Source organism: Electrona antarctica, assembly GCF_951216825.1.
Source record: "Electrona antarctica genome assembly, chromosome: 18".
In the NCBI taxonomy this organism is placed as follows: domain Eukaryota; kingdom Metazoa; phylum Chordata; class Actinopteri; order Myctophiformes; family Myctophidae; genus Electrona; species Electrona antarctica.
The window spans coordinates 36,368,187-36,384,297 of NC_136799.1; the positions used below are offsets into that span (position 1 = coordinate 36,368,187).

Genomic DNA, 16,111 nt, shown 5'->3' on the forward strand with positions numbered 1-16,111 from the left:
ATTTATAAGTTAAAGGTAGAATAAGTGATATTTTTGGGTTAAAACAAAGGCCCCTGTTATTGGAAAAAACTCTATAGCAATGATTATTATCAGAATATAGAGCTATTCACTTATTTCATGAACAAATATCACTTACCCTACCTTTAAATAGCTCTCTATATAACACCATAGTAATCATTACTATTAGTGTTTGTTCAATAACAGGGCCCTCCTCTATCTTTGCACATTTTCAGGTTGGGATACCAACTTCATCCAATCTGGAACGAGAAGGATAAACAGAACAAGTGACAACAAAAATCACTGGAACACTAGACAATTTGAAGATGATAAATGGGTTCTCTCTCCTGATTAGATGAAATTGGTGTCTCACCATTGTTTATTGGAAGCTGGAGACCCCTGTTAGTGAACATACTCTCCAATAGAGCAGATAATATAGAGCCTTTTAACAAAAAAATATCATTCATTAACAGCACCTTTAATGAATCATTCACGTTCAGTCGTAGCAATATGATAATCTTCTCCATAATGTATACAGTGGCTCAATATAAATAATGTATTTAGAAAGCCACAGCGAGGCTGCTGAGTAACCCCCGCTTTGCTTCGATGAATGCAGCCCCTGGAAGCTTTCACAAGCTGTAGACTACAGTGACTGGGGAATGGACACAAGAATATAAAAATCAGAAAATGGCTCTTATTTGGTTCAATCTCACCATATCAGTGCGAGATTCTGTTCTCCCTTTTGCATAATTTAAACGCTCGGCCGTACGACCGCATTGCGGACTGAAAATAGTAAATAGCAGATCTATAAGCTCACGTACAAAACGTTGGCTATTTTAGGCCCGCAACATTGTTGTACGACTGAGTACAGTATATAAAATAAGCTTTTGTCCTCCTCTCCACTAGTGCTGCTGGTCTTTCACATGGTGACATCTTGTTTTGGTTTGACTCTCTTCCAGTGGTGACACTATGGTGCCTTTCTCCTCTTCTTTACCGTCAACAGCACAGTATATCTTATCTGTGTGAAAGAAAATGAAAACGTATAAGCAAGCAGGTCACACAATCGCATAAATGTGCAAAAGAAATAGTCAGTCTTTGGGATATGGGTTGGATCAAAAGCAAAATGAAAATCCTTTCCATTGTAAAATATAACACCATGCTTTATTTAATTAACCAGATAAAATGGCGGAGAGCAGCACGAAAAAATTACTCAACGATAAACAAAAGATAACAATACAAAATCACACATCACAAACAAGTAGATACCCAGTTAAGATGCAGGGGTCCCTGGCACAAAACCTTTTCATTTGGGGGTCCACGGCCAAATACAAATCAATTTTGGGGGTCCTTGACATGAAAAAGTCTGAGAACCACTGGTGTAGTTCTCTGGGTCCCAAACAGTGTGTGGGTCATGGACCAATCTTTATGGGTCACAAATAAAAGTATAGATTTTACAACAAATTCCATAAATAAATAAATATTCATAATTAAAACGTTGCTTGTAGATCTGCTATTTTCACTAGTTTGGGTCCCCGGGGCAAACGTTGAATCTCTCCTTTGGTTCTTGACCTGAAAGGTTTGGGAACCACTGCTCCGCGGCGTGCGTAGCTCAGGCAGCTGTGAGCTCTTTTCTTACCCTCGGACTCGGTGGGCGGCCGGAACGTCTGGTAACATCTGAACAGCAGGATGAAGAGCAGCGCCTCGCCTCCCTGGAAGATGATGTAAATGAGGGGGAACAGATAGAGGGGTCCGATGACCTGGGGGGGAAAGGCCACCTTCAAGATGGTGCCGCACAGCTGGATGTTCTGACAGCCCGTCTCCATGGAGATGGTCCTTCTACACCTGGAACACAAAGTGCAGTGGTATAAAGTAAGTATAACCAAGTATAACTTTGACGTATTTCTTTTACTTTACTGGAGTTATTTCCAATTTTCAGTAGTTTCACTTCTACTCCACTACATTTCAGAGGCAAATATTGTACTTTTACTCCACTACAATAATTTTGATTATTATTACAAAACATACATTAACCACTTCAGCACTGTATACATTTCGGCAATTTGAAAATAGACTACAAGTGCGCAATGCGACGCAAGTATCAAAAGTAGCAGACCCACAAGCTCGGAATGTGGCGAAAAGCCATGCATTTTGAGTTTGTAGATCTGCTACTTTTGAATTTGAATCCTGAAAAGTTTTGGACATATGAGAGAGACGATACACTGAATTAAATACTGACGTATATAAAAGTACACAGTACAAAGTACAGTACAAAGTACAGTACAAAGTACACAGCTCGTAGCGCGCCACTCGGTGGCGCGCTATGAGCTTGTAGATCTGCTATTTTTCAATAGCTAAATTATAACATAATGTTTAAAACACCAAAAGGGGTTCCCGCCCAAAATGGGTTAACATCATTGCATTGCCGTATTGAAATTTATTTAAATTTATTTAAAATGTCCTAGTGAATGTTCTCCAAAGATGTACTTAAGTTCAGTAACTAAAGTTTATGTGCTTAGTTACTGTCCACCAACCGAGCACATTCTGTCCAGAATATTGTGTGCAGGTGTCCGACAGGCTACATGCGGCTTACCGATGGTTGAGTTTGAACAGGGTAGACATGACATATCCGAGCGTGTAGCCGATCAGTGGCATTAATGCGCCCACTGCCATGAGCTGGGGCGAGAGGACCACCCAGACGGCCCCCCCGACCGTGATGCCAGACATGACACCGATCGCCACGGCGGATATCAACAGGATGCTGAGGCCCACCTGTTGAGAAGAACAGACGCATCATTTCAGAACGATATGCTGTAGGAGGACAACATAAGCCTCACTTCTGAAACAGCCAAAGTAGTGGATCTACTTGTAGATTAACTATTTTCGCTATTTGTTTGTTGGCGGAGAGAGAAAATGTTTGAAAATGTTTGGCTATAATGGCATTTCCAAAATAGGGATGACACATTGCAAATGTTTAATACATTTATGGTTGCATATACAATAAAACGCTTATCTAAATTAATTTATAACACATGTGGTGATGGATGAGCATCGATTGCAAAAACAATCCAGAATTGCGGATGAAATGCATAAAATAACGGAATTTGAGGTTAAATGTGAAAACTAGGGGGTGGCAATTGCCAGCCCCTGATGCCCCAAATGATGCCCCTGGAGGTCAAAGCATCCATCTAAACCCGGGGTCTTCAACAGGGGGTCCACATGACCCCTAGGGGGTCCTCAGAGTTATGAAAGGGGGGCCGCCAAATCATTGTGTGATACACTGATATTAAAGCAATTTGTTTTTTACATTAATAACATAACACCAATAACCCCAACATCCCTATTGTGGGGGGAGAATCCCTGCCTCTTCTTTCTCTCAGCTAGGGAGTCCATGTGACCCCTAGGGGGTCCTTGGCCTTTTTTGGCCTGGAAAACATTGAAGACCTCTGGTCTAAACAATTGGTTTGGAAGTTGGAACACCATAAACCCAGGGCTAGAAACCGTTAATCTCCAAGCTCTGACACGGTGACACGTTGTGAGATCAGATCGGCTGCAGATGGTGCTGTTTCTGAGGACGAGATTTGATGTAGAAGGGGTAAAAAGAAGGGGGCCAAGTACAGACCCCTGGGGGACTCTGGCATAGGCTTTAACTGGTTAAAGCAGCACTACGCAACTTTTAGCAACTATATAGCATTATTATTATTATGTCCCACAAAATTATAAAGTTACGTTTAAGCAATAGCAATCATTCTTCCATAAAAGGCCCAGGGTCCCTGCTAGGGGCTTGACTGTAGGCCTATTACTATTTATAGGCGAGACAATGAGTTTCAACCAGGCATTTGCCAATTAAGGCACCAAGGCAGAACTTCCAGTATGGCCACACACAGCGCATCCATGCTTGCAGAGACTCTTGGGAAATTAAGTCAAAGACATTGGCTGCCATGTTATTTGTGCCCACTTACTTATACCACAAACCCACATAGCAAAATTGGTCAGGCCCAGTTATGGCCCATATAATCCACTTACAGTCGGCCTACTTGGAGCAATGAATTACGGCCCTTTTATGGCCCAGATCTGGTTTCCCAGAGCTGTGAAAACGGTATCAGGTACCGTCGCCCATGATCCATCTCGCCCTCGCTTCTTCCGCTGACCTCATGCCGACCGCTCGGTGCGGCGGTTCTTGTATTCGTTATTTTGTTTTACTGAGAATAAGGTTAGAAATAAGTTTAGGGTTAGGCATAGTTTTACTGGGGTTAAGTTTAGGAATAGGGTTATGTTTAGGCAGTTTTACTGAGGTTAAGGTTAGGAATAAGATTAGGTTTAACCATAATTTACTTAGATTACTTTAGGAATACCAGGCTGAGCAGTTCCGCCGGCTGTACGCCCGGGGCGAGTTGGTAAATGGGCGACTCGTTTGATATTCGTGGAAACACTGTTTTGGCCCAGCACGGGGCCTATGTGGGTACATATAGTGCTGCTTTAAGATCACGATAGTATAGACTCACTTTGATGATGATGGGTGAATATTTGGGCTTGTGGTGGTTGATGGCGACGCCGACGGCGCACGGCACCAGGGTCATGATGAGAGCGAGGGTGATGCCTTTGTAGGGCACCGCGTGCTCCAGGTGGCCGAAGCTCTGGCAGTAGACAAACAGCAGCAGAGGCATGAGGCCCAGGGCCAGCACAGTGGAGCATGTTGTCATCACGATGCTACGCGCACAACATAATGAGAGGGAGGAGAGACGAGACAGTGGTCATGGCGGATGTGCTCAAAACGTATGCCAATCACCACAATATAGAAATACTCTGTATGTCACAAAGTATTCACATTTTACTTCAGCCCCCTGGTCACCCCAGGCTGCAGGAAATAGCCCCCAGGTGCCCAGGTCATCGTGACATCATGTGACATCAGCCCCCATATATGGTGCCCAGGTCCTCGTGTCATCATCAGGGATGTTTATATAGTAAATGCGACCTGCTGTCGCAGTTAAGCCCATATATGGAGATCCCTGATGTCATCAATATTGGCCAGCAACTCATCTGACCTCAAACCCTTCTATATGGATATATGTCAGAACCTGCCATTCCATATGTTGATCCTTCCCCATCTCTTCGATGTCTCCCTTTTGACTTATACCTGTCCATTAAAACTCTAGACGGGCCTGACCCGAATTTATTAGTGCAGCCACACCCGACAGCCGCCGAAAACTAGAGTTCTCAACAGGCCGAAAATTAAGGCCCGGCCCTACCTGGGCCCTCATCAAACCCTGTACACTCAAGAGAATGTCCCCGCTACCACCCTTATCATACTGTATGTCCAAAACTGTAACCTTTCAGGATTCAGGTCTGCAAGTTTCATGTCACATACATTTTGAGCTTGCAGACTTTTGATACCTTTGTGTGACGCTAGTATGATCAAATAGGGCGTATTCATTTACGGAAAAAAACACAAAAAGTTAGAATATGGAGATAAAAAGATATAATCTTATCGAAGAAAAAGCTAAAGAGGAAGGCCTGTGGTGTTCTAAAAGTCAGGGAAAGATAAAAACATTAAGGTTTGTTTGTTTTCAGAGTCAAATCAGGCCTTCTTCAGGGCAAGCAGAAAGAAATACACCACGAAAACAAACCAGTAAGATAGTACAGTGTCCTGATCTGATCGATAAATCGAAGCTAATTAACGGCCTACTTGAATATATACTATACAGCGGCATTGCGACGCATTTTGAGGTTGTGGATCTGCTAGTCTTGATGCTTTTGAATTTAAATCCTGAAATGTAAACCGTTTTCTTTTTAGATTTCCACCCAACAGAGACGATATAATCCTTTTCTTGGTTCACTCAGTCCAAACTGGGCTCAAAACACACAAGGATGTTTTGGCGAGATGCTCTTCTGTCTCGTCAGAAAATCGACGTGTTCCTATCTTACAACAATAGAAACTTTGAAACCTGGCTTAAAAAGGGTATCACATGCTTGGAGCATTGTTATATGGAGAGATTTCTTTCTTTCTATTTTCTTTCCAGCAATTAAAGCAGACATAACTTTTGAACAGCCTTTTTTTTGGTTATAATTACCCAGGGCCACAACTAAGAAATGTCATTACAATTTATTTTAAAGGTCAAGTCAGTGGAAACTACCTGGGAGGTCAATATTTCGTGATGGTCAACCAATAGAACTACGGTAGCCTACCTTAATATGTATTTACTTATGCACCAATGCCTATTGTATGGCATGAATTGCCGATCTACAAGCTCACAACGCATCACTTTGCATTCGTAATGCGTTGTGAGCTTGTAGATTGTACTGTACATATATTAGTCTCAAATTCACTAGTAATGGTCTGTGTATATATCTATTCATTGGACATTTCTGCGCACGCACACGCACGCACGCACACGCACACGCACACGCACACACACACACACACACACACACACACACACACACACACACACACACACACACACACACACACACACACACACACACAATTATATTACATCAGTCAGACGCAGATGTCTCATACATTAAGTATGTTTCATTTGATCTTATTCTTATCTCGGTCATGTGACACTGTTTCTGTCTCTGCTATGACACCTGGATTTCCTCATGGGAGTCAATAATGGTTTAATCTTATCTTACAATGGTTGTACATTGATTATGGTCTGAACCTAGGGCCATCCATCATATACCGTTGATTCTCAACCTTTTTCATTTCAAGGACCCCCAGGCCACTTTGAGATGCATTAGGTGGCAGGCCACGGTCCCGGACCCCCTTTTGATATAATGTTTTGTCTCTGGGACAAAATCCTCAGTGTTCACATAACTCTTACAGACCCTTACGGGTGCATTTGGACCCCTGGTGGTCCCCAGACCCAACGTTGAGAACCAGTGCATGACTATACAACAGTGTCAACAGGGTAGAGTTCTGAGGGACATAAATGTTGTAGAGTAAACTTGCCTCTGAGATGTAGTGGCATAGAAGTATCAATAGGCTACATTGAAATGCTCAATTAAAGTTAACGTGGCTTGAAATTGTAACTTAAAGTGGCACTATGCAACTTTTATGAATAAAATGTAAATTTGTCCAATCTGTAATATGTTGATACAATATTTTGTCTCCCTGCTCTTGTGTCTATTAGGTGAGACATGACCTTTGACACAATCCTGTTTCTGGTTTGACACAAATTCAGAAAGATTAAATTCATCCCCCTGAGCAAGCAGGCAGGCTCTATTAGCGAGGTAGCCTGGCTACTATCTACCGGGGTAGAAGAGGAAAGTTAAATTTTTAAGTACAGTAAACTTGAGAGTAAATGTACTTAACCCATTCTGGGCGGGAACCCCTTTTGGTGTTAGCATTATGTTATGCTTTAGCTATTGAAAAATAGCAGGTCTACAAGCTACGAGCTTGTAGGTCTGCTATTTTTGAAAAATCGAAGAACGACTGACATAGAAACAGAAAACTGTCAGGATGTAGAAGACATTTTTAGAACCTGATCTCAGGTCAAAATGTACTTAATGGCTTTTCACACCAAACTGACCTGAGGTTCATGTCTCCCCTCAGGGCCAGGGCGAATATGTTGGAGAGGTTTCCCCCTGGACAGCAGCCACAGATCAGCACCGTCACAGCCTCCATGGGCCCCAGCCGGAAGACCTTAGCCAGGCTGAACGCCGTCAGCGGCATGATGCCAAACTGGGCCACCACCGCGATGGCCACCCCTTTGGGCCTGACGATGTGTCCCCGGATCTTCGATATCTCCATGGTGCAGCCGAGGGACACCATGGTGATGAAGAGGATGATGATGGTGAAGCCGTTGATGGCCTTGTCCATGGCGGGGGAGATGTTGATCTGGAAAGCCTCGCCACCGCTGTCGTCGCGGCTCCCGTTGATCGCGCTGACGCTGTTGTTGTTGTTGTTGTAGTCGCCGCCTCCGTGGCCAAAGACATAGCTGACGGTGGACACGAGGCCCTCGGTCGGGTTCATGGTGGTGAGCCCGATGCAGTCTGCTGCTTCTTACTGGGCTGTGCTTTTAACCTGCCATGCAGGGACAGCAAAGGAACTGTGTTAACACGTGTATGTGCAGTGGTTGTCCAATGTTAAGGACCCACAGTTTGGTATGTTGTCGAACAGAAACCTCCTATCTCCGTGTTTTAACTTTTTGTGGGTGACCGAGGCCATGTATTAGGCTTCAGAGAACGTTCCGTTTGTACACTCTTGGAGTTACAAGGGTCCATTTGCTTCCTAAATATTAGTATGCCTGGGGACCCCTTAAGGACACCTGGCCTGGGGGTTCCTCCCTGGACCCCACTTTGAGAACTACTGAATTATGGTATTACATCAGTAGACATTAGACATAAAGAGATTCTGGCCTATACCAGTAACTTGTTGTTCTTTAGTTTTCATTGTTATATATCGTCTTTCTTTGATGTGCTACTTTTGATGCGTTTGTGTGATGCTGTAGTACGATCAAGTACAGCGTCAATTAAATAACACAGTTAGAATATGGAGATAATTAAGAGGTTTCGCCCGACAGCAACAATATCTAAAATTACACAGACGCTTTCGCGGATTGAAAGGTAGAACAACATAGACCTTCCAGGTCTTAATGGGTTAATTCACTCTGTGAATTTATAATATCGCCTGATTCAATGGGTTTCAGGTTTCACATTCAAACAATAAAACATGAGTGTGATTGGACAGTGCATGATATGAATGGAGGTTTTTGTCTGCATGGGTTTTCACGATATCGACCAAAAAAAGCCCCTCGGGATGGACCGAGGGATCTTAAAACACATGTTTGTCACCCCTGCTCTGGAGAACAACTGCTTGTTGACGATGGCACATCGACAACTGTCAGTCCAGTAAGGCCTGGTGTTTGTGTATGTATGTATGTACTGTACTGTATGTACTGTACTGTACTGTATGCCTCGGTCTCAGGCCCAGGGGGGAAGGAACTCACACCCTGATGTGTGCAGCGAGGGGAAAAAAGCAAATGTCGTCATAAGGATCCAGGCTCTAATGTAGCCCCGACAGCGAGGGGCAGGTTCGATGCCGAGCCCGACGACCTTTGTTGCGTGCCACTCCCTGCCTCTCTCTCCCTGTGTCCCATCGCTCTCTACTGTGTACTATCGATGAAGGCAGAAAATCCCCAAAAATATCTTAAAAAACAAGTGATTATGAAATACTACCAGTTGCTAACAGCACTGACCTGTGCACCTTACCGCCAGTAAATCACAGTGAATACTGGAAAGTAACATTTGCACAACAGCCCATCTGGACGACACAAACAGTTAATGAAGGTAGAGCAGTGGTGGGCAACTGGCGGCCCGGGGGCCACATGCGGCCCCCACCTTCACTTAATGTGGCCCTCAGGTTAATGTCAGAATACATACAATGGTTTCAGCAGTTTACAATTCCACAACATGCAAACATGACCCGCTTTAATTACTTCAGTCTAAATTAGTAGCTCATTGCTTCAACACAATATAATTAAAGGCATTTATAATAAAAATGTTAATTAACATAAAAATGTTAATTTTCAGGATTCCAATTCAAAACTAGCACAAAATAATTCAAGATTTCAATTCGAATATAGCAAAAATAGCCGATCTACAAGCTCAAAACGCGTCGCACTGCGACGCGTTTTGAGCTTGTAGATCGGCTATTTTTGCTACGACAGTAATATATGGCCCTAGGGAGTGAGTTTGTAAATATAGTGGCCCTCTCCATCGTCAAAGTTGCCCACCCCTGAGGTAGAGAGAAGAGAAAAAAGGGCTCTCTGTTAAAAGCTCTCTTTGTTTCTTTAGTTCTCGCCTCGTTCCCTTGGTAGCTCTACTGACACCACTGCCTCGGCGATGGCATTCAGGCAGTGACACACACAGTCACACAGGCACAGACACAGTGGGGAAGCAAGCAACCCAATCACACATGAAACCAGAGGCCCGCCGATGGGGGGAAAAAAGTACTTTCCTTATGCACGTCTCAGGGATATACTGTCAGGTGTCTTCTCGATGACAAGACTGCAGAGGATAGTTATAGATATTTTCTGCTTCTTCTCAGTTTTAGACAGTGCTTTAAAATATCAATGAATCTTGCGTACACATCTGTTTAAATACACAAGTTAAAATTAGATAATCCAAGTCGGGAAAGCACTGATAACAAATTTATATCACATTTAGGTCCCATACGATAAGAATTACATTTCTCACTTCATGTAACAATGGGAACAAAAGGAACAAAAGGAACTTGACAGCCTTTGTCAACAAATCCACAACATCCAGTCTACTTCGAGGTCCCATGCCTTAAAGTAACTTAAATGAATGTATACATTCTGATCTTTTAAGCATCTTAAACTACAGGTACTTGAGTAAATGTACTCAGTTACTTTTCCACCACTGGGTTACATGCCTGAACCACTTAAACCCCAGCCTTTGCATCGCGTTGTGAGCTTGTCGATCTGCTATTTTCAGTGAAAGCTTTTCACACAATAACAGAAAACAGAGAATACACTAGTATTGAGCCCTGAAGCACTCCAGTCAACCACATGGTGTTTAAGTGGTTAATATAGCTGCTGGGTGCTCAAGTTCCAACAGTGGATATTGGTTAAGGTCGGTCAGGAATGTCGGATTGCACTGTCTAATAAATGCAGAATAAAAAAATATGTTTAACTTCAATAACAGTTGTCAATATCAAATGTTCCCTGGCCGAGTTTAAATCACTTTAAAACAAACCTAAAACTAAACAGAACTATAATGATACTAATGTATAATAAAGTGAAGTGTTTTTTCCCCTACCTTCATAGTTGTCCATGTCCTGCTCGCTTAAATCTGAGGTCCTGTCTGAGCGGCTCCCCCTCCCCGATTTTATTATTCTCTCTCCTAAAACACACACACACACTAAAGCACACACACACTAAAACACACGCACGCACGCACGCACGCACGCACGCACGCACGCACGCATGCACGCACTCTCCCCATCCCTCCTCGCATTCTTCTGTCTTGCCCCATTTCTCTCTGACCCCCCACTCCCCCCCCCCCCCCATGTCACATGGAATCATGATCACATGGTACAGGACAACCGTGTGTGCAACAGTTATCCTCTGATGCATTATGAGGATAACTGACCCCCCCCCCCCCTCACACACACACACACATTCTGTAATGAGCTAAATTTAACCCAAAAACACTAGTGAACAGTGGAGTTCAATAAAAGCAGTGGTTCTCAGACTTTGTTTTTCATGTCAAGGACCACCCACATTAACCCATTAAGACCTTTTTAGGCTTTGGTTTTTTACAGGGGCCAGTTCCGAATTGCAATCACCTGTAAGTGCTCTTCGAGAGAGTAAGGATTCACACTTTCTTATGACTGGCATTCCACATTTTTGTGGCATAGCAGTAGAACTAATTTAACCCCTTGTTTGAGCGGAATCTGGGTTGAAAGTGATTTGTGGATTTACTCCGACTGGTAATAAAAGTTAGTGATGTGACGTATTGTGACCAAACAGCCGGTGTATAGTTGTATACACAGGCTTAAAGTGGTCAAAGAGATTGTTTTGGGAACCCCCTGAAACCCCCTGGAGGACTCCTGTGTAACTGTGGCAAGCAGCAAACAAAAGTCCAACCAACCCACTCCACAAAAATGATGAAATGAAATGACGTGACATACTGTAACACATCAATCCCCCCACACATTCCCCATAACCAACAACTACATGCCAGTGGCGTATCCAGGAATTACGTTTTGGCCAGACAAGATATGTTAATTGTCGTCTCCCCGCGCACAATCGTAGCACTAAAGGTTTTCAAAGAGATATATACCTGCCAGACGAGTAGGATACAAAGGTTGAAAGGCTTGCATTTACATTCCAATGGGTGATTGAGGGTCGCGCTCTACCGCAACGGCCAATCAGCTGTCCATTTTAATAGTTCTCAGGTCTTGTTTTTGTCCTCTTTTTTCTCATTGTATGGATTTTGGCCAGGCCAGAAATGGATTTGGACAGGCGGACGCCTGCACTCGCCTTATTGTAGATACGCCTCTGCTACATGCCAGTAGATCTGTTTTATTTCAAAGACCCCCATAACTGAGAGCCATTCCATTTGGTTCCATTTGTACACTCTCAGAGTTACAGACATGTAAGGGTCCATTTGTGACCCCTCAAGTGACCTTGGGAACACTTTTGGGATCCAAGCCACCCAATAGGCCGGGATGCTACAGAGCAGAATTTAAATAATGAAAAGTAACAGTTTTGGACAGCCGAAGAGATGATATATAAAAAACGAGATGCTATAATGTTACTTTTGTTAACTCCGAGTATAGTGTACAATGTGCATTATACCCCACTCCAGTCCTGGTTAGATCCAGAGTATAGTGTACAATGTGCATTATACCCCACTCCAGTCCTGGTTAGATCCAAGTGTTAACTCAGAGTATAGTGTACAATGTGCATTATACCCCACTCCAGTCCTGGTTAGATCCAAGTGTTAACTCAGAGTATAGTGTACAATGTGCATTATACCCCACTCCAGTCAGAGTATAGTGTACAATGTGCATTATACCCCACTCCAGTCAGAGTATAGTGTACAATGTGCATTATACCCCACTCCAGTCCTGGTTAGATCCAAGTGCTATATGGTGGAAAACATGTCCAAATGGATTCAACGAGGTCAGCTTTGACTGAGTCCCCCTAAAGTGAGTCCAAGTCAAGTCCTAGGGGGGGCGAGTCCAAGTCAAGACCGAGTGTGGGAGGGGGTCAGGTCTGAGATGAAAACGCCGGGAGGCGAGACCAAGTCAAGGCCAAGACAAGATTTATTTTTTCTTAAATTTCATTGGCTGAGCTCTGGCTTTGGCTTATAATGCAAGTTGCTCTTGGCTGCCTTCATATCCAGAATTTAACCAAGAGAAGAGGCAGGACTGTCAGATCCGTTACTTAACAAGATAGCTCTCTTATGAGTGGATATATGGATATAATACAATTATTCCATTTCATTGTAGTGACTCATGACTCGAGTGGACGAGCGAAAGAGTCCCGAGTCCCTTGGCCCGAGACCGAGTCAAGTCCAAGTCAAATTAAGGGCGAGACCGAGACGAGACAAAGTCAATGAAAATGTGGACTCAAGACCAGACTCGAGATGAAAGGACTCGAGTACTACAACACTACTAGAAAGCTACAAAAAGTTGAGCTGATTTCAACTTCAGATACAAAATAAAGCTAAAAAATACAAATAATAAAAAATCCTGTGTAGCTTTGTATAATTTCTGCCAGTGTGAATGCATTAGGGTCCACTAATAATGGTCAAACTGATTGCTTTTGGTCATTCCACCTAGCCAAATGGGAGGGGGATGTGTTCCCCAAAGAGTGTCACTGACAGAAACTCTGTACAACTCTTTGAATAAAGAAACTACTAAGAAAAGAAGAAGAGGGGGGGGGGGGGGGGGGGGGAAAGAACCAGATGTCCGAAGGATAAAGGCTCCGTCTTTCATTTTCACTTTGGCTTTGAGGGAATTGGAAATGGAGGGCATCTCCTGTAAACACCTACCTAAAATGCCATTCTGTGCCCCCTATGTGCCCCCCTCTCCCCCTCCCTCCCTCCCTCCCCTGGCGTGGGAAAGCCCTGTTAAGCAGAGGCCTTCTAAACAGAATGACATTGTTGCGGTGGCACTGAAGAGGCCCTTTTATTCAACTTGGCTTCACTCACGTGTGTAAACACACCATTGATGAATATTCACTGGTGGAAGAGGAAGTACTCACGCTTGTAACTTTGAGTAAAAAGTAGCAGTGCCGCAATTCTACGTACAAATGCCAGAGCTGTTACAAGTAAAGGGCCTGTATGTAACTTTCGTCTTCTACCACGGCTTTCATTTGAACCAGGTTTCCCATTCCTGCAAAAGTGCTGACATTTTTACCAAAGAGCTAATATAGAGCCTGCCTGCTTGCTCAGGGGATAAATTGAATCTTGACCATCAGGTCAAGATTCGTGTAGTACTTGAGTGTACTATACATACTTAGTTACTTTCCACCACTGTGAGTGTGAACATTATGCAACAAGACAAGAGGATTCTGTTGGCCTGCCTGGCAACGCTAGTGGTCCTTTCTAAAGGTAAACCCACCCCCAGAGGCTGCCTGGCAACGCTATTGGTCCTTTCTAAAGGTAAACCCACCCCCAGAGGCTGCCTGGCAACGCTATTGGTCCTTTCTAAAGGTAAACCCACCCCCAGAGGCAGGGATATTATGGGATATCCCCAGTGTTGCCAAGTCCGCTTACTTTTCTTTTTTTTATAGTTGCGGGAAAAAAAACGCAGAATCGCGGGTTGTGGTTTTTGGGGGTTATTTAAAGACGCAGTGGCTTCTTTGGCAAATCTAACAAGCCAACATTTCTTTGATGTATATAGTATAAATAAGTTTCCCATAGGTTTGGGGAGGAGTGTGAGTCACATTGACTGACAGAATGGGTCTGGTTTTCTACCACAGTTTAGGGTTTGGTTACTGCTTTCTGCCACAAACCCCCATCTGAAAACCTCTTGTGTCAGGGACCCCCCATACAAGATTTGTGTTGTGTGTAAATGTCTCAAAAATATTCCATATTCAGCAAAAATGTTCAAGATTTGGGGGAATTAGTTGCTCTACACAGTGTACAAGCTCATAGTCACACATTGTGAGCCTGCAGATCGGCATGTACATATAAAGGTTTCAAATGAGTGAATTGATTTTTATTCTATATTAACATTTAGCTGTAACCCCTTCAAGGATCCCTGGTGGTCTCCAGACCAAGAGTTTTTATGCTACTGAAGTCCACGTGACTAATAATATTTTTTATTTTATTTTTTTTAATCCTTTTCCAAATTCCCTCAAAAATATAAAAATAAACAGTGAAAATAGCCTTTCAACAATCTTGTTGTGAGCTTGTAGATCTGCTATTTTCACTAGTTTGGGTCCTGGGGGAGACCCAAACTAGTGATTTTCTCTTTTGGGTCTCGAGCTAACAGGTTTGGGAACCAATGCTGTAGCAGAACATCAAAAGAACAATCTCACTCACGAGTGGAACGTATCTAACATCACAGTCACAGGACACAGACCAACTCTTGGCCCTTAGGCCTTCGTCTTCACTTCACACCGTAACGGCATAGGTCAAGGTTGTCTTTATTTGTCTCCCTTATATTAGGAGAAATTTGTCTTGGAGATAAGAGTCATAGCTGCATACAAGAAGAAAAACACCATGAAACACACCAATATACAAAACAGAGATATTGCACACATTCCCTTGATAAAGTGCACACATTGATAAAGTGCAACTAGTTCAATAAAGTGCAATTCTAGTCAGTTCATCTCTGATTAAGCATTTTGATTGACCGAGGAACAAATGAGTGCTTAAATCTATTATACACACACTGTGGAGTCCTATATCTCCCTGCCTGATGGCAGTAACTCGTACTCTCGGTTCAATACAGTACATGCAAAGGGTCGGATACGATATTCCGAGATTGTCTTATTTCTCCTCGTTCAAAAATGGCCTGGGGAGTGATTGGGGGGTGGACATCCCAATGATCTTCCCAGTCATATTTGCTAGCCTAGCAATTTTAGATTTGTATTTAACAGTTAGGTTGCCAAACCAGCTGGACATACCATACCTTAAGATAGATTCTATACTAGCTCTGGAAAAGGTCAACATAATACTGACTCCGAAAAGCCTCCCTCAGGTCGAGACAGACTTCAGCAGTTTGGGGTTTGATTTCAGTTCAGTTTTAGTTTAACTAGTGCATAAGTAGTTTTAAAGTTAGTTTTTAGTGTTAGTTTGAGTTTTGAACGAAGCCAGTCAATTGAGGGGTGAAAACTAAAACTAAGTGGATTTTACATGCAGTTCTATTTGGAAGCTAGTTTTTCATTGTTTACTATTTCATGTAGTTTTCCCTGTTTTAATTGTTTTACTTCTACCTTTTAGTTTCACTTAATTTATCAGTTATTGTGCAACAATATCATCACGCTTTCACCCTTGTTGGAATTTTGTGTCTGCCCAGGAAGCTCTCATTATAGTTCATAGTACATTTCTGGGACATAATCCTCTGCTTGTGGTAATTATGGAGCTGGATTTCCAGCCTGTGTAGCTGACTGCATGTCAGCTG

At 43.1% G+C, this 16,111-nt stretch overlaps 1 protein-coding gene across 1 annotated transcript; it reads right to left on the bottom strand.

Moving 5' to 3' along the window:
• Nucleotides 1-626: 626 nt before the first annotated feature.
• On the bottom strand, nt 627-7,828 carry LOC306941874 (hepatic sodium/bile acid cotransporter-like; the record flags this gene model as incomplete). Its single annotated transcript, XM_079527514.1, has 5 exons — nt 7,533-7,828; nt 4,500-4,704; nt 2,588-2,766; nt 1,634-1,839; nt 627-649 (listed from the first exon to the last, which is right to left on the bottom strand). The coding sequence occupies exons 1-5, from the start codon at nt 7,820-7,822 to the stop codon at nt 627-629; spliced, it is 903 nt and encodes a 300-aa protein (XP_079383640.1). The 5' UTR covers nt 7,823-7,828.
• Nucleotides 7,829-16,111: the final 8,283 nt, after the last annotated feature.